Below are 19667 nucleotides of genomic sequence, written 5' to 3' on the forward strand. Positions count from 1 at the left end.
GGATCTCTAGGCTGCAAAATTTACTAAAGCCAATAGATCACTGACTGTCACCAGCATAAATACTCTAAAAGATTAGGCAATCCTTCAATCACTTTTCTTTCACAACTTGTACATGTTTTATTTATTATTTTCTATTTGATTTTCAATATTACTGACCATGCAGGGAAGAATACACAAACAAAAGCACAAGAGTCTAGTGTCTGCACAATCGCTGTGGTCCTCAAACACTGTGCATCCCCTAGTCCCCTGCTGGGTGAGCCCCTGCCACTGCCTGATGCACAGCTCACAGCTGTCTGCTGAGGGCCAGGGAGGCCTGTCCTGAGGAGGGGACAGCCCAGAGACAGTGCCTTCGATCTCCCAGGTATTATCCTGTTTGCTTCCAATGAATCCTCTGACACAAGCCAGAAAGTATTATCTTCATTTCACAACATCGCCCAGAGAGGGTAAAGGATTTATCCAAAGCCTCCACTAAGTGAAAACCAGGGATCAGAGGTCAGATACACAGAGACAGCAGAGGCCAGAGGTGGCAGAAGTGAGCACTGATTGCGGTGCTCCAGCCGCTGAGCCGGGGCCCGGCCGCCGCCTCCTTCCGTCACAGCACTGCAGGCAGCCGCTCCCACCCCACTGGAGTTGACATGCGAGTGGAAACCTATTTGCCTTCTTTGGGTTACCGCTGACATTTCTAGAGACTGCCGGGGAAGCCTGGACTTGAGAACACGGCCTCAGTGAGCAGCAGAGCTGCCCGGAGCCACAGAGCCCCGCAGGCCAGGTGTCTGCCCCAGTAAGGGGCTGGGTCCCGGGCGCAGGGCCTTGGGGCCCGTCCTGCCTCAGCAAGACAACGAACACCGCTCCCAGAGGAGGGGGCCACAGGCTGTCTTCACGTCACTTCATGGATGCCAAGGGTGTCCTGGATTGAACGGGGCCTTTTAGAAAGGGGCATTCGTGGAGGTCTTCCAATCATTTGAAAGAAAAATGAGTTTCTTTCAAATTATTTAGCCTCTTTTGGCTGTTGTTTTAATAAATAAAATCTTCCTATGAAGATACAGCATTTCCTAAGAGAATGAATACACAGTGGGAGAAAATAGATTTGCTATTCATAAGATCAGAAGTGCTGTTCATCTGTGGGAGATCATAAGAGACTATTTTCTCCCCAGCTTAGCATTAGTCTTTTCACGCTGATATCATGAATCAGAATGAAATGTAAAACTGAGAATTAAGCGAACACTTAGAATAAGGAGATTGTTCTGTTTATAGAAATCGCCTTTGCCTAGCAGTGGGCTATTATAGCAGCAGACTACATTAGCAGTCAAGCACCTAAAAGTTTAGCAATCATATGATTAACAAGTTGAAAATAGAAAAGGGTACCATGGAAAATACAGAGGAAGAAGACAGTGACCTATATTATGGTTAATTATCAAAATGGGAACACTAAAATTAAAACAAGACAGGTGTGGATGGGGCAGTTACAGCCCCAGGACGCCCACCGCACGCAGACAGACGCCCGGCCAGGCCAACTCCCCTCCCCGGGTCCCCCATGTCCGGGAGGCAGGCAGCACGGGGACCGGGGCGCGGGCTGAGGAGACAGGTGGCCGGCAGGCGGGAGGGCGCGAGAGGCGCAGAACTGAGGGGACCAGAGGGCTTCTGAACCGAACAGACTGGAGGCTGCCAGGGGGACCCACCTGCAGCGAACCTCCCTGGCTTTCCGGAATTCCAGCATGTCCCTGCCTGGGAGGTGCGCCCAGGGCCAGGGGCATCCCCGCACAGGGACACGTCAGGCACCAGGGACCCTGCAGGCTCAGCCCCGCCAGCCACACAGGACACACGGCACGGTAACCAAGGCCTGTGTCTGCACACAGAGTTACAAGACTTTGCAGACAGAAGTGACAGGGGCCGGGATGATGAAAAAGGCTTCCGCAGGACAGGGGTGCAAACCAGGCTGTGACAACGAGGGAAACTCGGGCCGAAGAAGTCACGGAACTGCAGCATGAGGAAGCCACGTGGCTGGAGCACAGTTCTGGGCAGAGGTTGGGGCAGGGGCGATATGGAGAGAGGCTCTGGCATCTGAGACTGACCTAATCAGGTGACGAGGGGGGTCACCACAGACGCTGGAGCAAAGGAGGCAGAAGATGGAGAAGACTCATCTGGTGGTGGAAGGCGGACGGGGGCACTTTAGAGCCCACGGTAGCCAAGCCCCACTGCGACTCAGGCAGCAGGGCAGGTATGAGGTGGTAAGACCCCCAATTACTGGGTGTAAGCAACATCACAGGACAGGCCTGCCCTCCTTAAGGATGCATGGTTCAAGGAGCATTAAAACAGAAAGAGTGACAAAATAATTAGCCCAGGATACGGAAAAGGGACGTTGGAAGAAGGAGCTGGTAACCGTGAAGGAGAAGGACTCCCAAGTCTGCTTAGCGGCCACTGAGTCTACCAAGATGGGGGGTCCGGGGGGACACAGGCAGACGTGAGTCCCTCACAAGAAGCCAAGGACCCACCACGTCCGCCTTTACCTCCCCACCCACCTCGGCCCCTTCCAGATCTCCCCACTCCACTGCAGGAGCCTGGGGCTTGCGCAGGGTGCTTGGCTCTAAGAGGCGCCATCCTGGCAGGACGCACATGCCTCGTCCTGTCCGGCCAGAGCAATCAGAACCGGGGTCAGAGTGTGTTTGCACAGCCTCTTTTGCTGGATCCAGAAGGACAGGCAGCTGGTTACTGATCTCTCATCTAATACAAAGGGCTTAGAGACACAGACGCTGTACCTTCCCGCTGCCCTTCCTCTGGCCCCAACACTCCAGGCACCCCCCCAGTTCCTGCAGCTTCTAGGCCATCCAGACTGTGGACACAGCCTGTGGACACTGAGGCAGGACAGCTAAAGTCCGGCTCCTTCCATGCAGCCCATACTCTTGGTGGGAGAGCCCGCCTGGAAAGAGGGCCCCGTAGGGGAGTTACCTGAGTTGACAGCCCCAAAGCACTGCTAGAGGGGATGAACTCTGCGGAAGGTGAGGGGACAGCACTGGGACTCGAGGAACGGCACAGAGAGGTGAGTAAGGGGGAAATGGCAGGCATAGCAGGGATATAGCCTCTGCCTGCCGATACCGGGGAAGGGCGAGGGTCAGAGTGGCTCTAGAAGAGACCGACAGCAGGGGAGGACGCCTGGGCCAGCAGGGCCTCTGCACATCCCACGGAGAGCGCCGGAGCTACACCCCCGCAAGCCCCACCCTGCATTCCCGGGGCAGGGTCTCCCCTGAACCCCTGGGACACGTGCTCCCGCCCTGCCTCACAGGGATCCCTGTCCCGCTGTCACGTGGGAGTCCCAGCAAGGATAGAACTCCAACAGCCCGGAGGAAACCTTTAAAATGTTACGACTCATGACCTGCTAACAGAGCAGGGAAACAGAATTCACACTTTTCTTTATGACTCAGAGTAATTAGAAAAACCCAGTAAATGCTTAAAAAAATATTTGTTGAAATGAATTATAGGAGCAGCTTGACTATGGCTCTGCACTAGGATCCAGCAGACCCGTGGGGGGGCTTCCCAGCTCCAGGCTGAGCTGAAGACCCAAGTGGACCCCCCCAGGTTTCCTGTCACCTCAGTCACTCTCAGGGACCACTTCTTGACCAGGCAACATATCCGCTTCATAGAGATGCCCACCCCAACCCCCGCCATTCAGATGAAGAGCAAGCCAGGTAACCGGATGACTGAACACATCTGAAGCGGCTAAAAAATATTCCAAAAGTAAGACTCGATCAGGCCTGAGGGTGTCCTGAACGTGGTGCCAAGTGCCTGGACCACACCTGCTTCCTGGCTCACACAGGTAACCCCCCTCCATGGGTTGCCAGGTGGACAGTGGGAGTGGCCTGATACCACCTCTGGACAAGGGAGGATCACAGGCGGAACCTCGCCAGCAGAGGACGTGTGAAGGGACATATTGAAGAGAGCGGGGTGGACATACAAGACTGGCCAGGGAGTGACCTCTACTGAGGCTGGGAGGCATGTGCAGAGAGGCAGGCACTCTAGTGTCTCTCTACTTTGGCATACTTCAAATTTTTCTATAGCACTGCCCTACAAGGAGAGGGTAACTAGGACTCTGATCCAATATACAAATTCACTCAACAAAGACTGGCATCTCACAGCACTGGGCACTGCAGCAAGTGGTGTGAGGAACACCGAGGTCAGACAGACACAGGCTTTGTGCTCGGAAGATTGAAGATCCAGTTTGGGGTAGGACAGGGGTGCAATCAACTAAAACATCAAGGAAAATGTAGCTGCTAGAATGGAGGTTCCAGAAGGGAGGATTCGGAGGAGGGCGGGGTCATACCTCACAGCGGTGAAATTACTTTGAGACCAACGGGCTTTCCCAGGCGGAGGGATGCTTTAAACACTGAAGAGTGGCACAACCAGGAAGGACGGCAAGAGCTGCTCCTGGGCCGAGGTGTCCCCTCTTCTCACATCAAGACCCCAGAAAAGCTCCTAAACCTTCCCGGAGGTCTTGGGGAAGAGATAATGATGTAGACCTCGCAGTGCTGGGCGGAGGGAAGGAAGGTTAGGGCAGTGTGCAGGAGGCCCGGGGAGCGCCTGGTGGATTTTCACAGGCAGTGGAGGACGGGCAGAGGCTGCCGATGAAGCGGCGATGAGAACGATGCTTCCAGAACACGAATCCTTAAATCAGGAAGACACTACACTTGGCAAAATCAATTAAGAAGTTGCTTCAGTGGTTCAGGGGAGAGCCAACAAGAGCGTGAACTTGGATGGCAAGAGGAAAAGCAAATACCAATGAAAATGCAGAGGTTCATGTAGAAGATACTGACCACTTGCAAACAACTGGCTGGGGAAACAGTGAGAGACGATGCCGGGAAGTCTGGGTGGTGGGAAGGAGGGTAACGGTGGCCTCAGACACAGCATCCGTGGGTGTGTGCACACCACCCGGGGTTGGAGGGACCTGGCTTTCTGTATTTGGGAATGGCCTGTGATGATTTCAACAACCTTATTAAGAGCACCAAAAATACCTACGAGATATACTGAAATCTTAAGTGTGACACTTGTCCTTCACACATAGCAGCTCGAATTTCCAAATGTGAATTGTCTGCACTTAAATGCTCTTTTCCATATCCCCTGTGCAGACAGTTACCTCCTATTTCAGGAGCTCCAAACATTTCAGATCATAAGTTCATTAATCCTTACGACACATCTGGTAACTATTATTAAAAATGAGTGCAAGGTATTTTGCAGCTATAAATACTAAGGAGAAGTCCCATGACGCAAGCGAATATAGTATAATTATCTACATTTCACACATACTACAGAGCAAGGCTCAGAGACACTGCCTGATGGTTGAGTGCGCTCAGGTTGTCCAGTGAGCTCGTGACAGAGATGGAAAAGGGCTGAGTTCTCAAGCACTCACTGAACCTGCAATCGCGCTGCCCATCGAGCAAGGCTGAAACCTAACTGGTGAGCAGGTTACATTAGAGAACTGCTCAGGAGTAGTTCAGGAAAAGATCCTGGTCACTTCGCATCTCCTATCTTGTCATTGTTTAACTGTGGCTTTCAGTTGTCACATGAATGAAAATAGGACAGATCAGCTCAGAATTTCATACCCAGACATGAAAGCCATTCGGGAGAATCCCTTACCTAGGAGAATAAAGTTTTAACTTGTTGGCATGACATAAAAGACCCTCCCCTCTCTGTGAGGTTACATACACCCTGTCCTCGGTTGTTAAGCCTCTGGACCCAGGACACAGCTTTGCCAGCACCCTCTGTGTTGTTTCTGCGCCTTAGGGAACCATCTTCCACCTCATGAATTCCTACTCACTTTTCAGTCTCAGCTCAGGCATAATCGACTCTTCCAGAAACTGCAGGTAGAAACACAACCTGCCTTCAAGGCACCACCTCTGGACACGCACAGATCACAGCACTACTCCACCATCCCATTAACCTGTGTGTGTGTGTGTCTCTTAAGGGAGGTCTGTACCGCTGCAAGCTCTCTGAAGGATAAAACATAATACTGTGTTTGGTGAATGAAAAAACAAATAAGTGAATGAATGAATTACTTAAGTGACACTAAGAAGGCCGAACTGTACAGTTCTGTAGAATTTGGAAAACAACCAACATCCTGAAATTTGGGCTTAAGGGTAAGTAGAGGGGAGAAGAGATATCAGTTAAGCAAAAAATAATCACTTTGTTCAAAAACACTGCGTTTTCTGATTCATTTTTTCCTTGTTTGAAAATGAACCTTCTTTATAAGCACCCGTGACCCTGAATTTGATAAATTCTTAGTTTCCATTTTTAGAATTTAGAACTTGTTTCCTAACAGAGCCTAAGTTAGAAAGTCTAAGTCTTTATTTTAATGCTAAGCATTTAAATCCAAACATAGGAATATAAAACAAAAGATGTAAGATTTGCTTTTGCTACAAATAACTGGCAGACAACTTGATTTCCATGCTGCCAAAGAGAGAAAAACAAGCAACAGAACCAAGCCGAGGCTGACGAACAGATAGCCCCTAACCGTGGGATGTGCTCTGAGAAAAGGAATAAGCGGAGATCAAGGCAGATACATACAATTACTTGAACATCAAGGCTCAGCAATAACGTAATGAATATAAACACACTTTTTAAAGGTTATGTTAATCAGAGGCAGGGTGGTTAGGCTGGGAGAATGGGAGCTGGGGCGTCACAGGAGGAAAGCTGGTGTCCGCGCCCAGCATTGGTCCAGAGACAGGTGCTTCGGCTCCCACCGCCCGAGGCCTTCACCCGCGGGTTCACACGGCCCCCAGGCTCATGGAGCAGCCAACGATTCACACTCTAACTTTCCAGGGTGGTCCGGAGGAGTGTGCTAGCCATGAGGACACCAGCATTTTTGTCTGTCTGGCAGTTATATTTCTTATTTTAAACGAGTGACTCGGCATTCTAACCGACCCATCAGCCCTCTGTAAACCTGATCAACTCTGGGGTCACATGTCTAGAAGGTGGTAATCCAGCCCACGTGAATCTGCTGACGGCAGCTGGTACCCCCCCCAAGACACTGTTACTCTACCTGCCACACACCTCTTTCAATCAGTCACGTTACGGTATCGATGTGTGGGAAGGTGACTTCATTTTTCTGACCAATATTACAGTCCCTCAGGATGTCATACACTTGAACAAATTCTCCCAGTTTTATCTTCCTCAAATCCACCCTCCAAATTATAGTCTGAGGAGCTGAAATACAAATATGGTTACTCTCCTGCTTTAAAGCTGTCAGTGACTCCCCACTGCCCACTGATACATATATGTATATATATATATATATATATATATATTTTTTTTTTTTTTAGAAAGTAATGGGAAAGAAAAGAATATGGATAGGTCATCCTTAGTGTACTTCCATGGCTTGACTAAGTCCCTCCTGCAAATACTCTACAGGTTCATTCTTTCTACAAATACAATTACTTACTATTTTTAATCAAATCAGTGATGCCTCTTAAGATCACAATTGTGCATTCAATTTTGCTTCTTGAATATCAACCTCAGCTCTGCCAGGCTCTGTAAACTCAGACGAGGTTCTTCACCCCCGTCAGTCCCACTTTCCACACCACCTGACTTGAGATCTACTATCGCTCGCCAGCTCTGTGCTGTTCACTGCCCGCGGCTACTGAGCACTTGAAATGCAGCTAGTGTGACTGAGGAAGTGAACTTTTTCATTATGTAATTTCAATTAATATGTAAATTTAAAAATTAAAGTGCCTTTAAGTATGTTTGGAACAGCTTGGGCATATGGATCTATTTTTTCAACTTTATGAACTCTAAATGCAGATCAAGTATTTCCGATGAAAATTTAGTATCTGAACTGAGATGTGCTAGAAATGTAAAATACACACCTGATTTCAAGGATCATACACAAGAAAAGGTGGAAATATCTCAGTAAGTTTTTTATCTTAATTACAGGCTGAAATGACAATATTATGAATGTACTTGGTTAAGTAAATTACATAAAAATTAATTTGACCTGTTTCTTTTTACTTTTTAAAATGTGGCTACCAGAAAATTTGAAATGACACATGTAGCCCGTGTTATGCTTTTCTTGGACAAAACTGGTCTAACTCAGCACTGCTGTTCAGCTGATGCATATAAAATCCCTGGCATACAGTAAGCGCTCAGCATATGTACAAAGTATCATGGCCACCCTAATCGTTGGAATTTGCATTTTGTCTTCCAAGATGTTCTAGGTTGGCTTACTATAAACATATTTTTAGCAATCCAGAATTACATATGATCTAAATAAAATCGAAGGTTTCTACTTGGGTTTATCAATCCCAAAGCCATTCAGGATACGCTAATTTGTTTTCTTTCAAACAAAGAACCTTAGGTTTTATTAATTTACTCATTCACTACTGTGCACCAGATGCCTACTATATTCTAAAGATTGTGCCAGGAGCTGGGGATACAGTGCGAGCAAAACCCAAAATGTCCGACAGTCCTCAGAAACAGGCATTCAAGGGTTAATACCTGATACTTCTACTTAATTATAATCATATCACACAACTAAAAGGCCCATTTCTTCTACCAGTAAGTGAACTATTAGTGGATAAAAGTGAATTAAGACCAAATAGACTTTTTATTTCACTATATTACATATGTGTGAGCTCAAGTTATTCAAGGTACTACATACAGAAAATTTTAAATACTAGTGTTCCTGGAATTGTCAGAAAAAAAGTTTTTGAATTTTTAGAGTTTAGTTAGTTAACTTTTTAAACTTCTACATGGTAATTGTTAACACTTGTTTACATTTTTATATGAGAAAAAAAATTTATATTTTTTAAAAAGAGGATGTGATGTTCCCATCATCCAAAATTGAGGTTATTTCTCAAGTGTCCATTAAGGATGAAGGATGTTTACTTAAAACACAGAATATTTGTTAATCTAAAAATATAAAAATAGGATCTAAATCTAGCCTGTCACCAGCTTGGTATACCTTGTAACCTAAAAATGGTTTTTACATTTTTAAATTGTTGAAGTGAAATAATACCTTGTGAAATGTAAAAATTAAATGAAATTCAACTTTCAGGGTTATAAAGTTTTATTAGAACATACCCAGATTCATTTGTAGTATTGCCTATGGCTAGTTTTGACAGAGACTGAATGGCTTGCAAAGCCTAAAATAATATTATCTAACCCTTTACCAAAAAAGTTTGCAATCCCTGCTGGTCTAAAGAATCATACAAAAGTACACAATGCCAGTTTCTAAAAAATGCCTGCTGATAGACATCTCCTCAGTTGCCTTCCACATTGCCTCGGAAACCATCTTCTTTTCATTCTTTTTCATATCAGCTACTGAACCTGATTCTGAAGACAACTTGGTCAACTTAGTATGTCTATGTACCTCATACAGTATCCATGCATTTCATGGTCAAAGGTAGACAGCAAAATGTTTTGATTTTGGAAAATTAAAATGGAGATAAGAGTCTTCTAACAGTAGTAAGAGTGCCAGAGAATTCACCCCTAAGCAACTAAACAGAAGTCACTTGCCTTGAATATTTTTTTTTTAATCTGTACACTGGAAGGCCTGTGCAAATGTCCCTTTGTTATCCCAAGAACAAGTGAAATGAATGCAGCGTGCCATATCCAAATATATATATGATGGTGGTATTAAATCACAACAAAAAAATGCTCTGTACATTAATTTTTAAGGAACCTGAACAATTAAGGAAAATGGAAGGCTAGAAAACAGAGCATGAATCCTTATGCTTATTTTAGTCAGTTAAGAGGATCCACCCTTAAGACACAAGGACAAGAGTTTCACATGGTTCACTGTGTATCTAGGCAGCCCGCGTCTGAGAAGCCTAAGGCAGCGTCCTGAGCACAAGGGAAGAACTAGTGTCTGGTCTGTTTTTCCCCTCTTTCATAAATGGAAGGATCGCTGACTTGAAAGATGGAATAACTAACTATTCAAGCCATCTTTTCAGCTAGCACCAGAGACCTGCAGGGTGCTGTTCTGTCTCCCCAAGTATCTGTCCACCCACTGCACTGGAAGCTGTGTTGAAATTGGAGAAAAATATCCTTGTGCTTGACAAGGAGTCCTAAGCAAAGTGCAGGTCACCGAAAGGGAGCAGACAGGAAGCAAAGACAGGCTGGAAACGTGACTGTGCTTTGCAGGTGGAAATTAGATCTGGGCATTAACTCTTTAATCCCCCGCCTAGTTGAGTCAAAGACGCCATTTGGAGCCCTGAAGTTTGAAGTACATAAATAGCTTCATCTGAACAGAAACTTCCAGATAAATGAAAAAAGCTATTATGCCAAATTAATTCAATCTAACTAATTAGAGAGCAGGAAGTTCTTTCAATTATTTTATGTGTCGTCTGAGAAACACACTTGAATATGAGTACAGATTTCATTAATTGCAGTTCATTATTTTCCAGATTAGTTACTGAACTGGCATCAGAAGGTCAAAGACAGCAATTTTGTCAGCTGCCACCTCTTTCAGAGAAGTATCTTTGCATTTCTGGAACTCAGACAGAAATTGATTACAAATAAAAGCAATCTCCATAAAAATGAGAAACATAAGTCTTTATGAAAATATGAGTTTTCGTTTTTAAACCCTCAGAATAAACTGTTAATTTCTATCTTACAAGAAAAGATCCACGAGTCTTTTCAAAATCGAAATATAATGTCAAAAAAAAATAGCATCTTGATCTGAGAACCTGCTGATTCCAAAGAACAAGTTAATAAACATCAGTCTTTTCATTAAGGGTTTCACCATGGTTTCATGTTTGTATCTTTGCATGAGGGAGAGAATTGAACATTCTTGTTTGAAAATGTCAAGGACACTCTGATTAAAAGTACTTTTTAAAAATAATAATCATTCCTGCATTCTACAATTTCTGCCTCTCTTCCACCTAATCTAACACTGAAATATGAGGAATGACTGGTGGAAAAAGGATCTATTCCATTCCTCAGTTCTTACCTGGACTATTTTTATATTCTCAAAGTCTTCTTATTTTTAAAAAACAGAAGTGACAGAAATCCCACTTTTTTAAAAGAGAGAACCCTCCTATCTAGAAATCATTTTACTTATTTATTCATGGTTGTTACCATCCTCATTAACTTCTCTCCTGCCACTCTATGCCTCTCACCTACGCTCTCTCTAGCAGACCCTCCTAACACAGCCCTTCCCAGCCCTGGTGCTGATACCCTCTGGATGCTTATGCAGTCAGCTCTCTTAGTCATTGTTTGGTCAAGCTATAAATAACTCCTTTCGCCCTTCCTCATAAATCACTTCCGATGTTATCCTCTGAAATAATTCCAATTGGTCAATGGATTTCTATTAGTGACATACCCAGAAGCAGGTGCAGTAATCCAGGTGTAGCTGAATGAAGCCCCTGGTTAGGGTAAGTTTCTTCATTATTATGACTAGTTCAGAGAAGGAGTTTAAGTCTCCAAACTAAACTAGGATAGAACCATAAAAAGGAATATTTTAATATCTTTCATCATAGTTAGGTAGGAAATGGAGAGAGAAATGGCTTTAAAAATGATGAAAGGGCAGGTGGGTGTGAAGTAGAAATAAGAGTGTGCTATCACACAGTCTGTTTGGGTACCATGGACTGTCTCTGTTGATCCTCAAACCATATGGGGCTTTCTATTTTGGTTTTGTGCTGTTACACATTATAAATCTTATCAAGGTTATATCTATTATCTTGAAGTCTTATGCAATACTAGTATCAATATTTATCCCTCCCTCTACTGGAGAACTGACCCAGATTCCTTTCAGGCATATGTACTTATTTCTATTTTTCTGGGTTCTATCTCTGATGTTATTCTAAAACCTGCACATTCTTTAGTCTGATTTTGATTATTTAATAGGCATTACAGTCATTGTATAGGCCATTGAAAATAGTGCCCTAACAAGGCCCCAGTAGCAAAACACACAGAATCAAAATAGGAAGCAAGGTTCAAGGTATTAGTGTATTTCTTTAAGCTACAGGTGAGCCACTCCATTAGCTGCTTCACACAGGGCCATGGCGCAGCCGGGCAGTGAACTGGGCGGTCTAGGAATGTTCATCAAACTCATGTTTCACTCTAGGCTTCCTAGGGTGGTGGATATAAAGGAAGGCCATGGACACGTGGTATCCCTTTGTTTCCACAATGCATCTAACAGCCTTCCACAATCTCTTCGGCAGAGGGAGAAATGTGGATTGGAGATGGTAGTTACTGACCATGCACAGCTGAAATGCATTCATCTGTCACTCTACGACTTGAGGAGTGAAGTCTAGTCTATGTGGCGGGGCTCTCTCTTGGTCCTGTAATGGTCACTATTTTGTTTATGACTCAAACACAGATAAACTATGCCCTTAAAGTTTGCAAATGATAACTAGAATGAATGCTTTCTCAAATACCTACTTTTAAAAAATCTTGATATCATAGGAATGTCAGAACAAAATCAAGATGAAAATTTTAGAAATGAGTCTAAACATCCTCATTTAAGTATTTTTATACATCAAGTAACAACATAATAATAAAAGAGAAAAACTGCGTTGACAAGAGTATCAATAACGGGAACATTAACTGACCAGAAACACAAAGAGGTAATACTTGCCTTAAGAAAAAGTATGATCAAAGAACAACAAATGCTGGTGAAGATGCAGAGAAAGGGGAACCCTCCTACACGGCTGGTGGGAGTGTAAATTAGTTCAACCATTGTGGAAAACAATATGGAGGTTCCTCAAAAATCTAAAAATAGAAATACCATTTGACCCAGGAATTCCACTTCTAGGAATTTACCCTAAGAATGCAGGACTCCAGTTTGAAAAAGACAGATGCACCCCTATGTTTATCGCAGCACTATTTACAATAGCCAAGAAATGGAAGCAACCTAAGTGTCCATCAGTAGATGGATAGAGAAAATGTGGTACATATACACAATGGAGTATTATTCAGCCATAAGAAGAAAACAAATCCTACCATTTGCAACAACATGGATGGAGCTAGAGGGTATTATGCTCAGTGAAATAAGCCAGGGGGTGAAAGACAAGTACTAAATGATTTCCCTCATCTGTGGAGTGTAACAACAAAACAAAACTGAAGGAACAAAACAGCAGCAGAATCACAGACTCCAAGAAGAGACCAGTGGTTACCAAAGGGGGAGGGAGGGGGAGGGGAGGGCGGGTGGGGAGAGAGGGAGAAGAGGATGAAGGGGCATCATGACCAGCACACATACTGTGGGGGCGGGGCACAGGGAAGGCAGTACAGCACAGAGAAGACAAGTAGTGACTCTATAGCATGTTACTATGCTGATGGAGAGTGACTGAAATGGGGTGTGGGGGTGACTTAGTAATGGGGATGAATGTTGTAACCACAATGTTGCTCATGTGAAACCTTCATAAGATTGTATATCAATGTACCTTAATAAAAAAAAGGAAAAAAAATGTTCTATGAAACAGAAAAAAAAAAAGTTCGATCATGTGCTCCTCTGGCAGAAGTATATTATTCAGAGGAAAGAGCACAGATGCGCTATTTCCAAGCACAGGGATTACAGTGTCACTTCTGTGACAGGACCTGGCCAGACAACTGAAGGGGGAAGCAGCACTTATTCTATGACGCACAGCTGGCTGACCTGTAGCTGTTACATCTGGGGGAACCTCTCCTCCCCTCCCTTTAATCCTGGGCAACAGCAGAGGAAACTCTGAGACAAAGGCTGGTTGGAAATAAGCTGACATTTTTCCTGGAGGACTTGGGAGGTTCCACAAGATGTGGTAGGATAGATTATCAAAAAAATAAGAATCTTAACTTCTAAGTATCAAATCTGATTTGTAAGTGAATAGGACACCATTTTAGTGGTATCTGGCCAACATGGTATTGTTCTTGCTGTGATTTTGAGATTACATTGATACTACAGTGTTCCATTTCCAAGGCTGAAACACCTCGAAGTGGTAACAACTTGAAGTATATTTAGAGTGACCCTAGGAAGAGAAAACTATATATTGATATTGTCATTTAAAATTATAATTTTCTTCTGTTAGAGCTTTAGCAGAGATAGTAAAAATGAGATGAACACAAGCATCTTTGGTCACATAAATCCAAAATGATATGCTCAAGTTTTTCCCTCCTTTAGGAAAACTCTTCAGCAGAATTTACATCAATCTAGGAAAGAAAGTTCACAGAAAAGTCTTGTATCTCAAATAGCCACTCAGGCGTGACTCCCTCACCTCTAAACTGGGCATGCAGTCCTTTACACTGGATGACACCACACATACAAACCGTCCAGTATTAGAACCTTTATATATGTCACTAGTCAGACAGTACACCTTTTATGTCAACTTTCCCCTGGCTGCCAAGATCGCATTCTAGAGGGGAGACAAACAAGGAACTACATATAAACATCACAAACGATAACCCCCAAAGAGCAACCTAATTATGGTAATATTTAAAACGTGCACTGTGAACGTTGTTGTTTTAGTTTAGTTTAAACTCAGACGCAGTTCCTTCGATCGGCCTTTCTGGGCTGCTCAAATGGCAGACCACGACTTTACCAGTGACCTGGTAGCTGGGCAGAGGCTCTGGGGAGGGCTCAGAAGTGGAAGGAAAAGCAAGTGCCAGACTCTCTCTGACATCAAAATAAGCTTCATAGGTTCATGAGACTAAACTAAAAAAAAAAAAAAAAAAAGGCCAGTATGGCTTAGGATGGTGAACAAAGAGAAAAATATGGGGAATAAAGGCTAAAGATCACATAGAATGCTGTAAGCCATGGTTAGGAACTTAGATTTCATTCAGTTCCAGTGAGAAGCAGTGGGAGGCTTCAAGCCATTAACTGATGGAAGGCTCTGGAAGAATCACACTGGCTAGTTTGTAAATGATGGACCTTGCGAGGCAGCCTGTGACTCACTGGCAGCCACTGTGAGAGACGTGGCATATCCGGGTGTGTGATGAGAGACGGAGATGGTTAGATGTCACTGGATCAGAAGTGGCTCCTACAAATATTTACTGATGGACTATTTGTTGAGTTGTAAGTGACTGGTGGGCATCTGTGCTATATACTGAGAAGGGCATGTATTTTGTAAATATTTTGTGTGCTGGGAGCAAAGACTTGTGAGCTGAAAGCAACAGAAATGTTTTGAACTTGTAAAGTGAATGCCTAATTGATTATATAAGTGGAAAACGTGAATGGGTGATTAGCTCCACAAAGCTCAGGGGCTAAATCGGGGCTGGAGACAGAAATGCGAACGCTGTCAATGCACAAATAGTCATGGAACCGAGTGTGATTCCCCATGGCAAGAGGGCCCAGCATGCAGCTCTGGGACACCTGAATATTAATGGCAGGATGGAATAAATGGTCCCAGCAAAGGCAGCTGAGAAAGACGGCAGTCAGCACAAGGGAAGCCAGGCCAGTGTGGCGGCACCGGAGCCTAGAGATGAAAGTGCCTGGAGCATGACGTCAAGTCAGAGGAGAACGCAGACACGCAGGCATGACAGAGCTGCCCGGCGAGCCTGCGAGAGGCCTTTCAGTGGAGTGGGGGCTTCACAGACCAACTGGACTACTTAGTTCCACCACTGAGCATCTTGGTTAGAGCCGGTTTTATATTTATATTTCATTTACTTATAAAATATGAAATTTTGGGGGCCACTTTGCTCCTATATGCTTTAAAAAAAGGTAAATTGCATGACTAAACATTGTTTAAGACACCATCGAAATATTTCAAGATCACCTCTCTTTAACTGGACATTATAAATTGCAGCTATCTACCAGTAACTAGATTTCTTTCTAATACATTGTCGTTCCTTTTATGTCCAGAAGAACCAATCATTTATTGGCAAAACAGTAAACTAATTTCTTATTGTAGCAGGTGGTTTGACGTGCTATATCAAAAACTCAAGAGTAGCTTTTAAAAAATAATTATAAATGATAGTAGTCTGATTCAATGACTTCTAATGCCATTCCAATTTCCTCAACTTGTATAACTTTGTCTTCACCAACAAGCAATTGAAAAATGATGGCTATCAAAGTTTAATGTGAATAAGAATCACCTTGGGTGCTTATAAAATTCAGATTATAAGGCACTCCCAAGTGGGGTATGAATTAGGAGGTCAGGGTATATATTTTTTTTAAACCACCATGAAATTCTGATACACATGGTCCATGAATCATACTTTTGTAAAACAACAATGTAGAAATTTAGAACAGAATAACGTACGCAATAACAAAACCTTGGAAAAATCATTTTTGCTACCCCAGTCTCAACCAAGTAATAGATTTCCTTTTTTCTTCTAATTCTCACAGTCTTAAGATTCATTTTGATAACAGTCAGGCACCCATTATATGCCTAGTTAAATTTATTTTAAACATTCCCAATATCCTGATGTTTAATTTTTCCCATCTAGTGTGTATACATGTATGCTTATGTGTTGATTACATAATGCTAAAGTGGAAACATTATGCATCTGTACAGCAGCCGTCCTTGAATATGCATTCATAAACTTAGAAAATCCTTTAAGGCAGTTAAGGTCTCAGACAAGGAGTCACCTGCATTTTTGCAATATGTATGTGGAGGAGCTGATGTCTAAAGACCTGTTTCAACAACTTGCACTGTATGTGTTTTTGAATGAGTATAAATAAACCTTCAGTTAACATTTTCTGTTGATTTCACACCTATGTAAGGCTAGAAATTACATTTCCAGCAGGCTTCTCATTAACCATCACCTAAGAGCAGTTTCCTGATTATCTGGAAAATCCTTTAACATTTTCCCAAAAAGCTGTTCTAAGGCTGGACAGAGAGTGTTAAGAAAATGGGGAAATAAGACAAGGGATCATTTTTAATATTTTGAATGAAACAGCAAGTAAACCACAGGAGAGGAAAAGAGGGTGAGAGGGAAGGACAGTGATGATATAAAATTGTTTTAAATGAGAAATGAAATCAAGAATTAAAAATGGAATTACATTTTCTGTTTGGCAATACACAAACACCAAGTGGGGTTCATAAACGTTACTATTGTTACTCTAGGTCCTATCACCATAAAGCCCATTAGAAGTATACTTGGCACTTTTTATAAGCAAAAAGGATTTAGACTGTCAGTAAGTTGAAACAGCTCTGTTATCTCTGGAGAAAAATGACCACCAGCCTTCACCAGGTCTAACAGCCCGGTTCTCGTGGCCCCCCATCGCTGTCCGCCTGACCCTCAGCCTCAGCGCGACACAGGGCGCCGTCTGCCAGCCGTCTACTAGAAACCCTTCCTGGCTGCTTCCTGGTGCTTTTACCTGATGTGCCACGGGCGACGGGGCCGGCTGTCGGCCTCTCTTCTCATCGCGGATGGGGAAGAGAGACTTCAGGAGCTTTGGCATCTGTGGCACAAAGGATTTTACTGGATTCAAGTAGGAGGCTGCTAGGCTACTAAGTCCTGTCAATATTAAAAGGAAGAGAGATAAAACAAAAACAATTGCATAGACATTTTCATTCCTGTAAATTTGCCAAATATCATTTGTTAGCAAATCTAACAATGTAAATCAAAAAAATCCTTAAAAAATGAATATTAGGAAAATGGAATATTATTAGTTACCCTCAAAAACATGATGATGTTTCCTTTTCCAATTAAATAGCAGCAATAGTGTGCTTCTAAAACACTCTAACATCCATGTTCCTAGTAATATCCTATTAGTATCCAACCCCAGTCCTTGTCACTAAGGACTAACTTCTGCCTGAGAATAAAATAAGGTTTTTCATTTTTAAATTACATAGCAGATGACACATAAACTCTTCAATGTCAGGAACTATGTGTTCTTAAAATTTAACTTTTCATAGCTATTACTGAATAAAGATATGAAACTTACATTTTGGAAAAAGTACAGTTGTTTTGAGTTATTTTTACAAGAGAGGGTTCGATGCCCTGAACCAATCACGTTCTTGCCTGCTCTTCATTTCCAAAGGCTGGGGTCAGACATGCAGACAGTGCCCATGACAGAAGAAGCCCTCCTTCCCCTTAGTGAATAAAACTAAACTTTAAGGAAAATCTAATCCAAGTCATAACTGGTAAAACACTGGATCCATTAAAAATGTTATCTATCTTTTTAAAATCCATAACATTTTAAAAAGAACAAGCAAGTCAAGTCGAGGAATTTGTGTGAGACTCCCTGAACAGCAGCGTGTAGCCCTCCCACCTCTCACTCTATGCTGACCCCTGAAATGATTCCAAGTTCATCAGCAATACAGTTGGGACCTGGCCCCAAACATGTGTAAGACTTCTACATCTTACGTAAGACTGTAATATTAACTCTAAGTAGACAATGAAAAAGGGTAAGGATATTTTGTAATCACCAGAGCAATCACTAAAAACATAAAATAAAGAGATAGCTATATTGCAGGAGATATGCTAAAACTGAGTTCAAAAAAGTCAAATGATTTATAAGAAAGCAATAATAGGGAAGAGGGACAAAAAAGAGGAGACAAACAGAAAATACAATTACTTTAAGATGAATAAAGAGCCCAAAGAATATAATCATCTAAATGCTAAGAAAAAAACTGGGATAATCTAGGGTTCTACCTGCAGTTAAACATCCTAGAGTGACGTTGAACCCTAATTAAATAAAGATCCAGACAATAACATACCAAAGGCTGAATATATCACAAAGAGAGGCAATCAGATGCAGTGTGTCTCCTGAGGGAAGTACACAAAACTACCCATTCGTTTACCCCACTTCCCACCCCTCCTTCAAACTGTCCTGAATCTGATCAATTGCAGAATATATAACTACCCATTTACAGGAAATACAGGAGACAGAGAATCACATTTAAACAACCTAACGGGGATGTCACCAGCAACTATAAGAATGTACAGAGTCTACTATACAAAGACCTGGTCTTCAACAAATACAATACAATAGGGAAAAAAAGAGAGGTACATATAAGATTAAACAAACTTAAGGTACATCAACTAATCATAATGTACGAACCTTACTTGGATCTTTATTCAAAACAAAAGATATTTTTGATCCAAATGGGGAAATTGAAACACTGACTAGAAGTTTGGTGATATTCAGGACTTATTTATTTTTCTTAAGAGTGAAATATTATGGGTGTAGCTTTATAGATGCATGTACAAATATTTGCAGATGAGATAATATCTGGTATTTGCTTCGAAATAATCATGAGGGGGTGTGGAGAAGTAGTGGGCATACAGATAAAAAGTCTGGTGATGAATCGATCACTTTCAAATCAGAACGGGGTATTGAAGGCACATCAGGTTACTTTCTGTTTTTGTATGTTTGATATTTTCCATGGTAAAAATATTTTTTGAAGTGAGAACCAAATGAAAACATATAAAAGAAATAAACAGTATGCCACTAAAAGACAGTTGATAAACACACTAATGCTGGATATAATTCACTCAAGAATGGAGTGGGGTGCAATAAGCAATGAAGAGCAAAGCAAAGTGGTAAATGTGTACTAAAGAAGCAATGATTATAATTTTTTTAATTTATAGAATTTTAAAACATGGTGGTACTTTCTGACCCAGTAATTTCAACCCTAGGAATTTACACGAGAGGAATTTTCACAAAAAGACTTCTACAAGAACAAGCTTTATTCATAAGCAGCTAAAAACTGGAAACAAACCAGACTTCTATCAACAGGAGAACTGATTAAAAAGTGTGACAAAGTCAATTGTGAAAGTGAAGTATTTCTCAACAATAAAAATGAATAAATCATCAATACATG

General features: G+C 42.6%; 1 protein-coding gene across 6 annotated transcripts in view; it reads right to left on the reverse strand.

Moving 5' to 3' along the window:
• The window catches only part of KIF13B (kinesin family member 13B), a 190623-nt gene that overhangs the window by 10506 nt on the left and 160450 nt on the right, over positions 1 to 19667 (reverse strand). For all 6 annotated transcript variants that reach the window (XM_073232754.1, XM_037024548.2, XM_037024552.2 and 3 more), the window contains one exon: positions 17216 to 17355. In XM_073232754.1, the coding sequence (XP_073088855.1) occupies positions 17216 to 17355 (140 nt within the window). The remainder of the gene's footprint in view (positions 1 to 17215; positions 17356 to 19667) is intronic.

Source organism: Manis javanica, chromosome 3 (assembly GCF_040802235.1).
Source record: "Manis javanica isolate MJ-LG chromosome 3, MJ_LKY, whole genome shotgun sequence".
Lineage (NCBI taxonomy): Eukaryota > Metazoa > Chordata > Mammalia > Pholidota > Manidae > Manis > Manis javanica.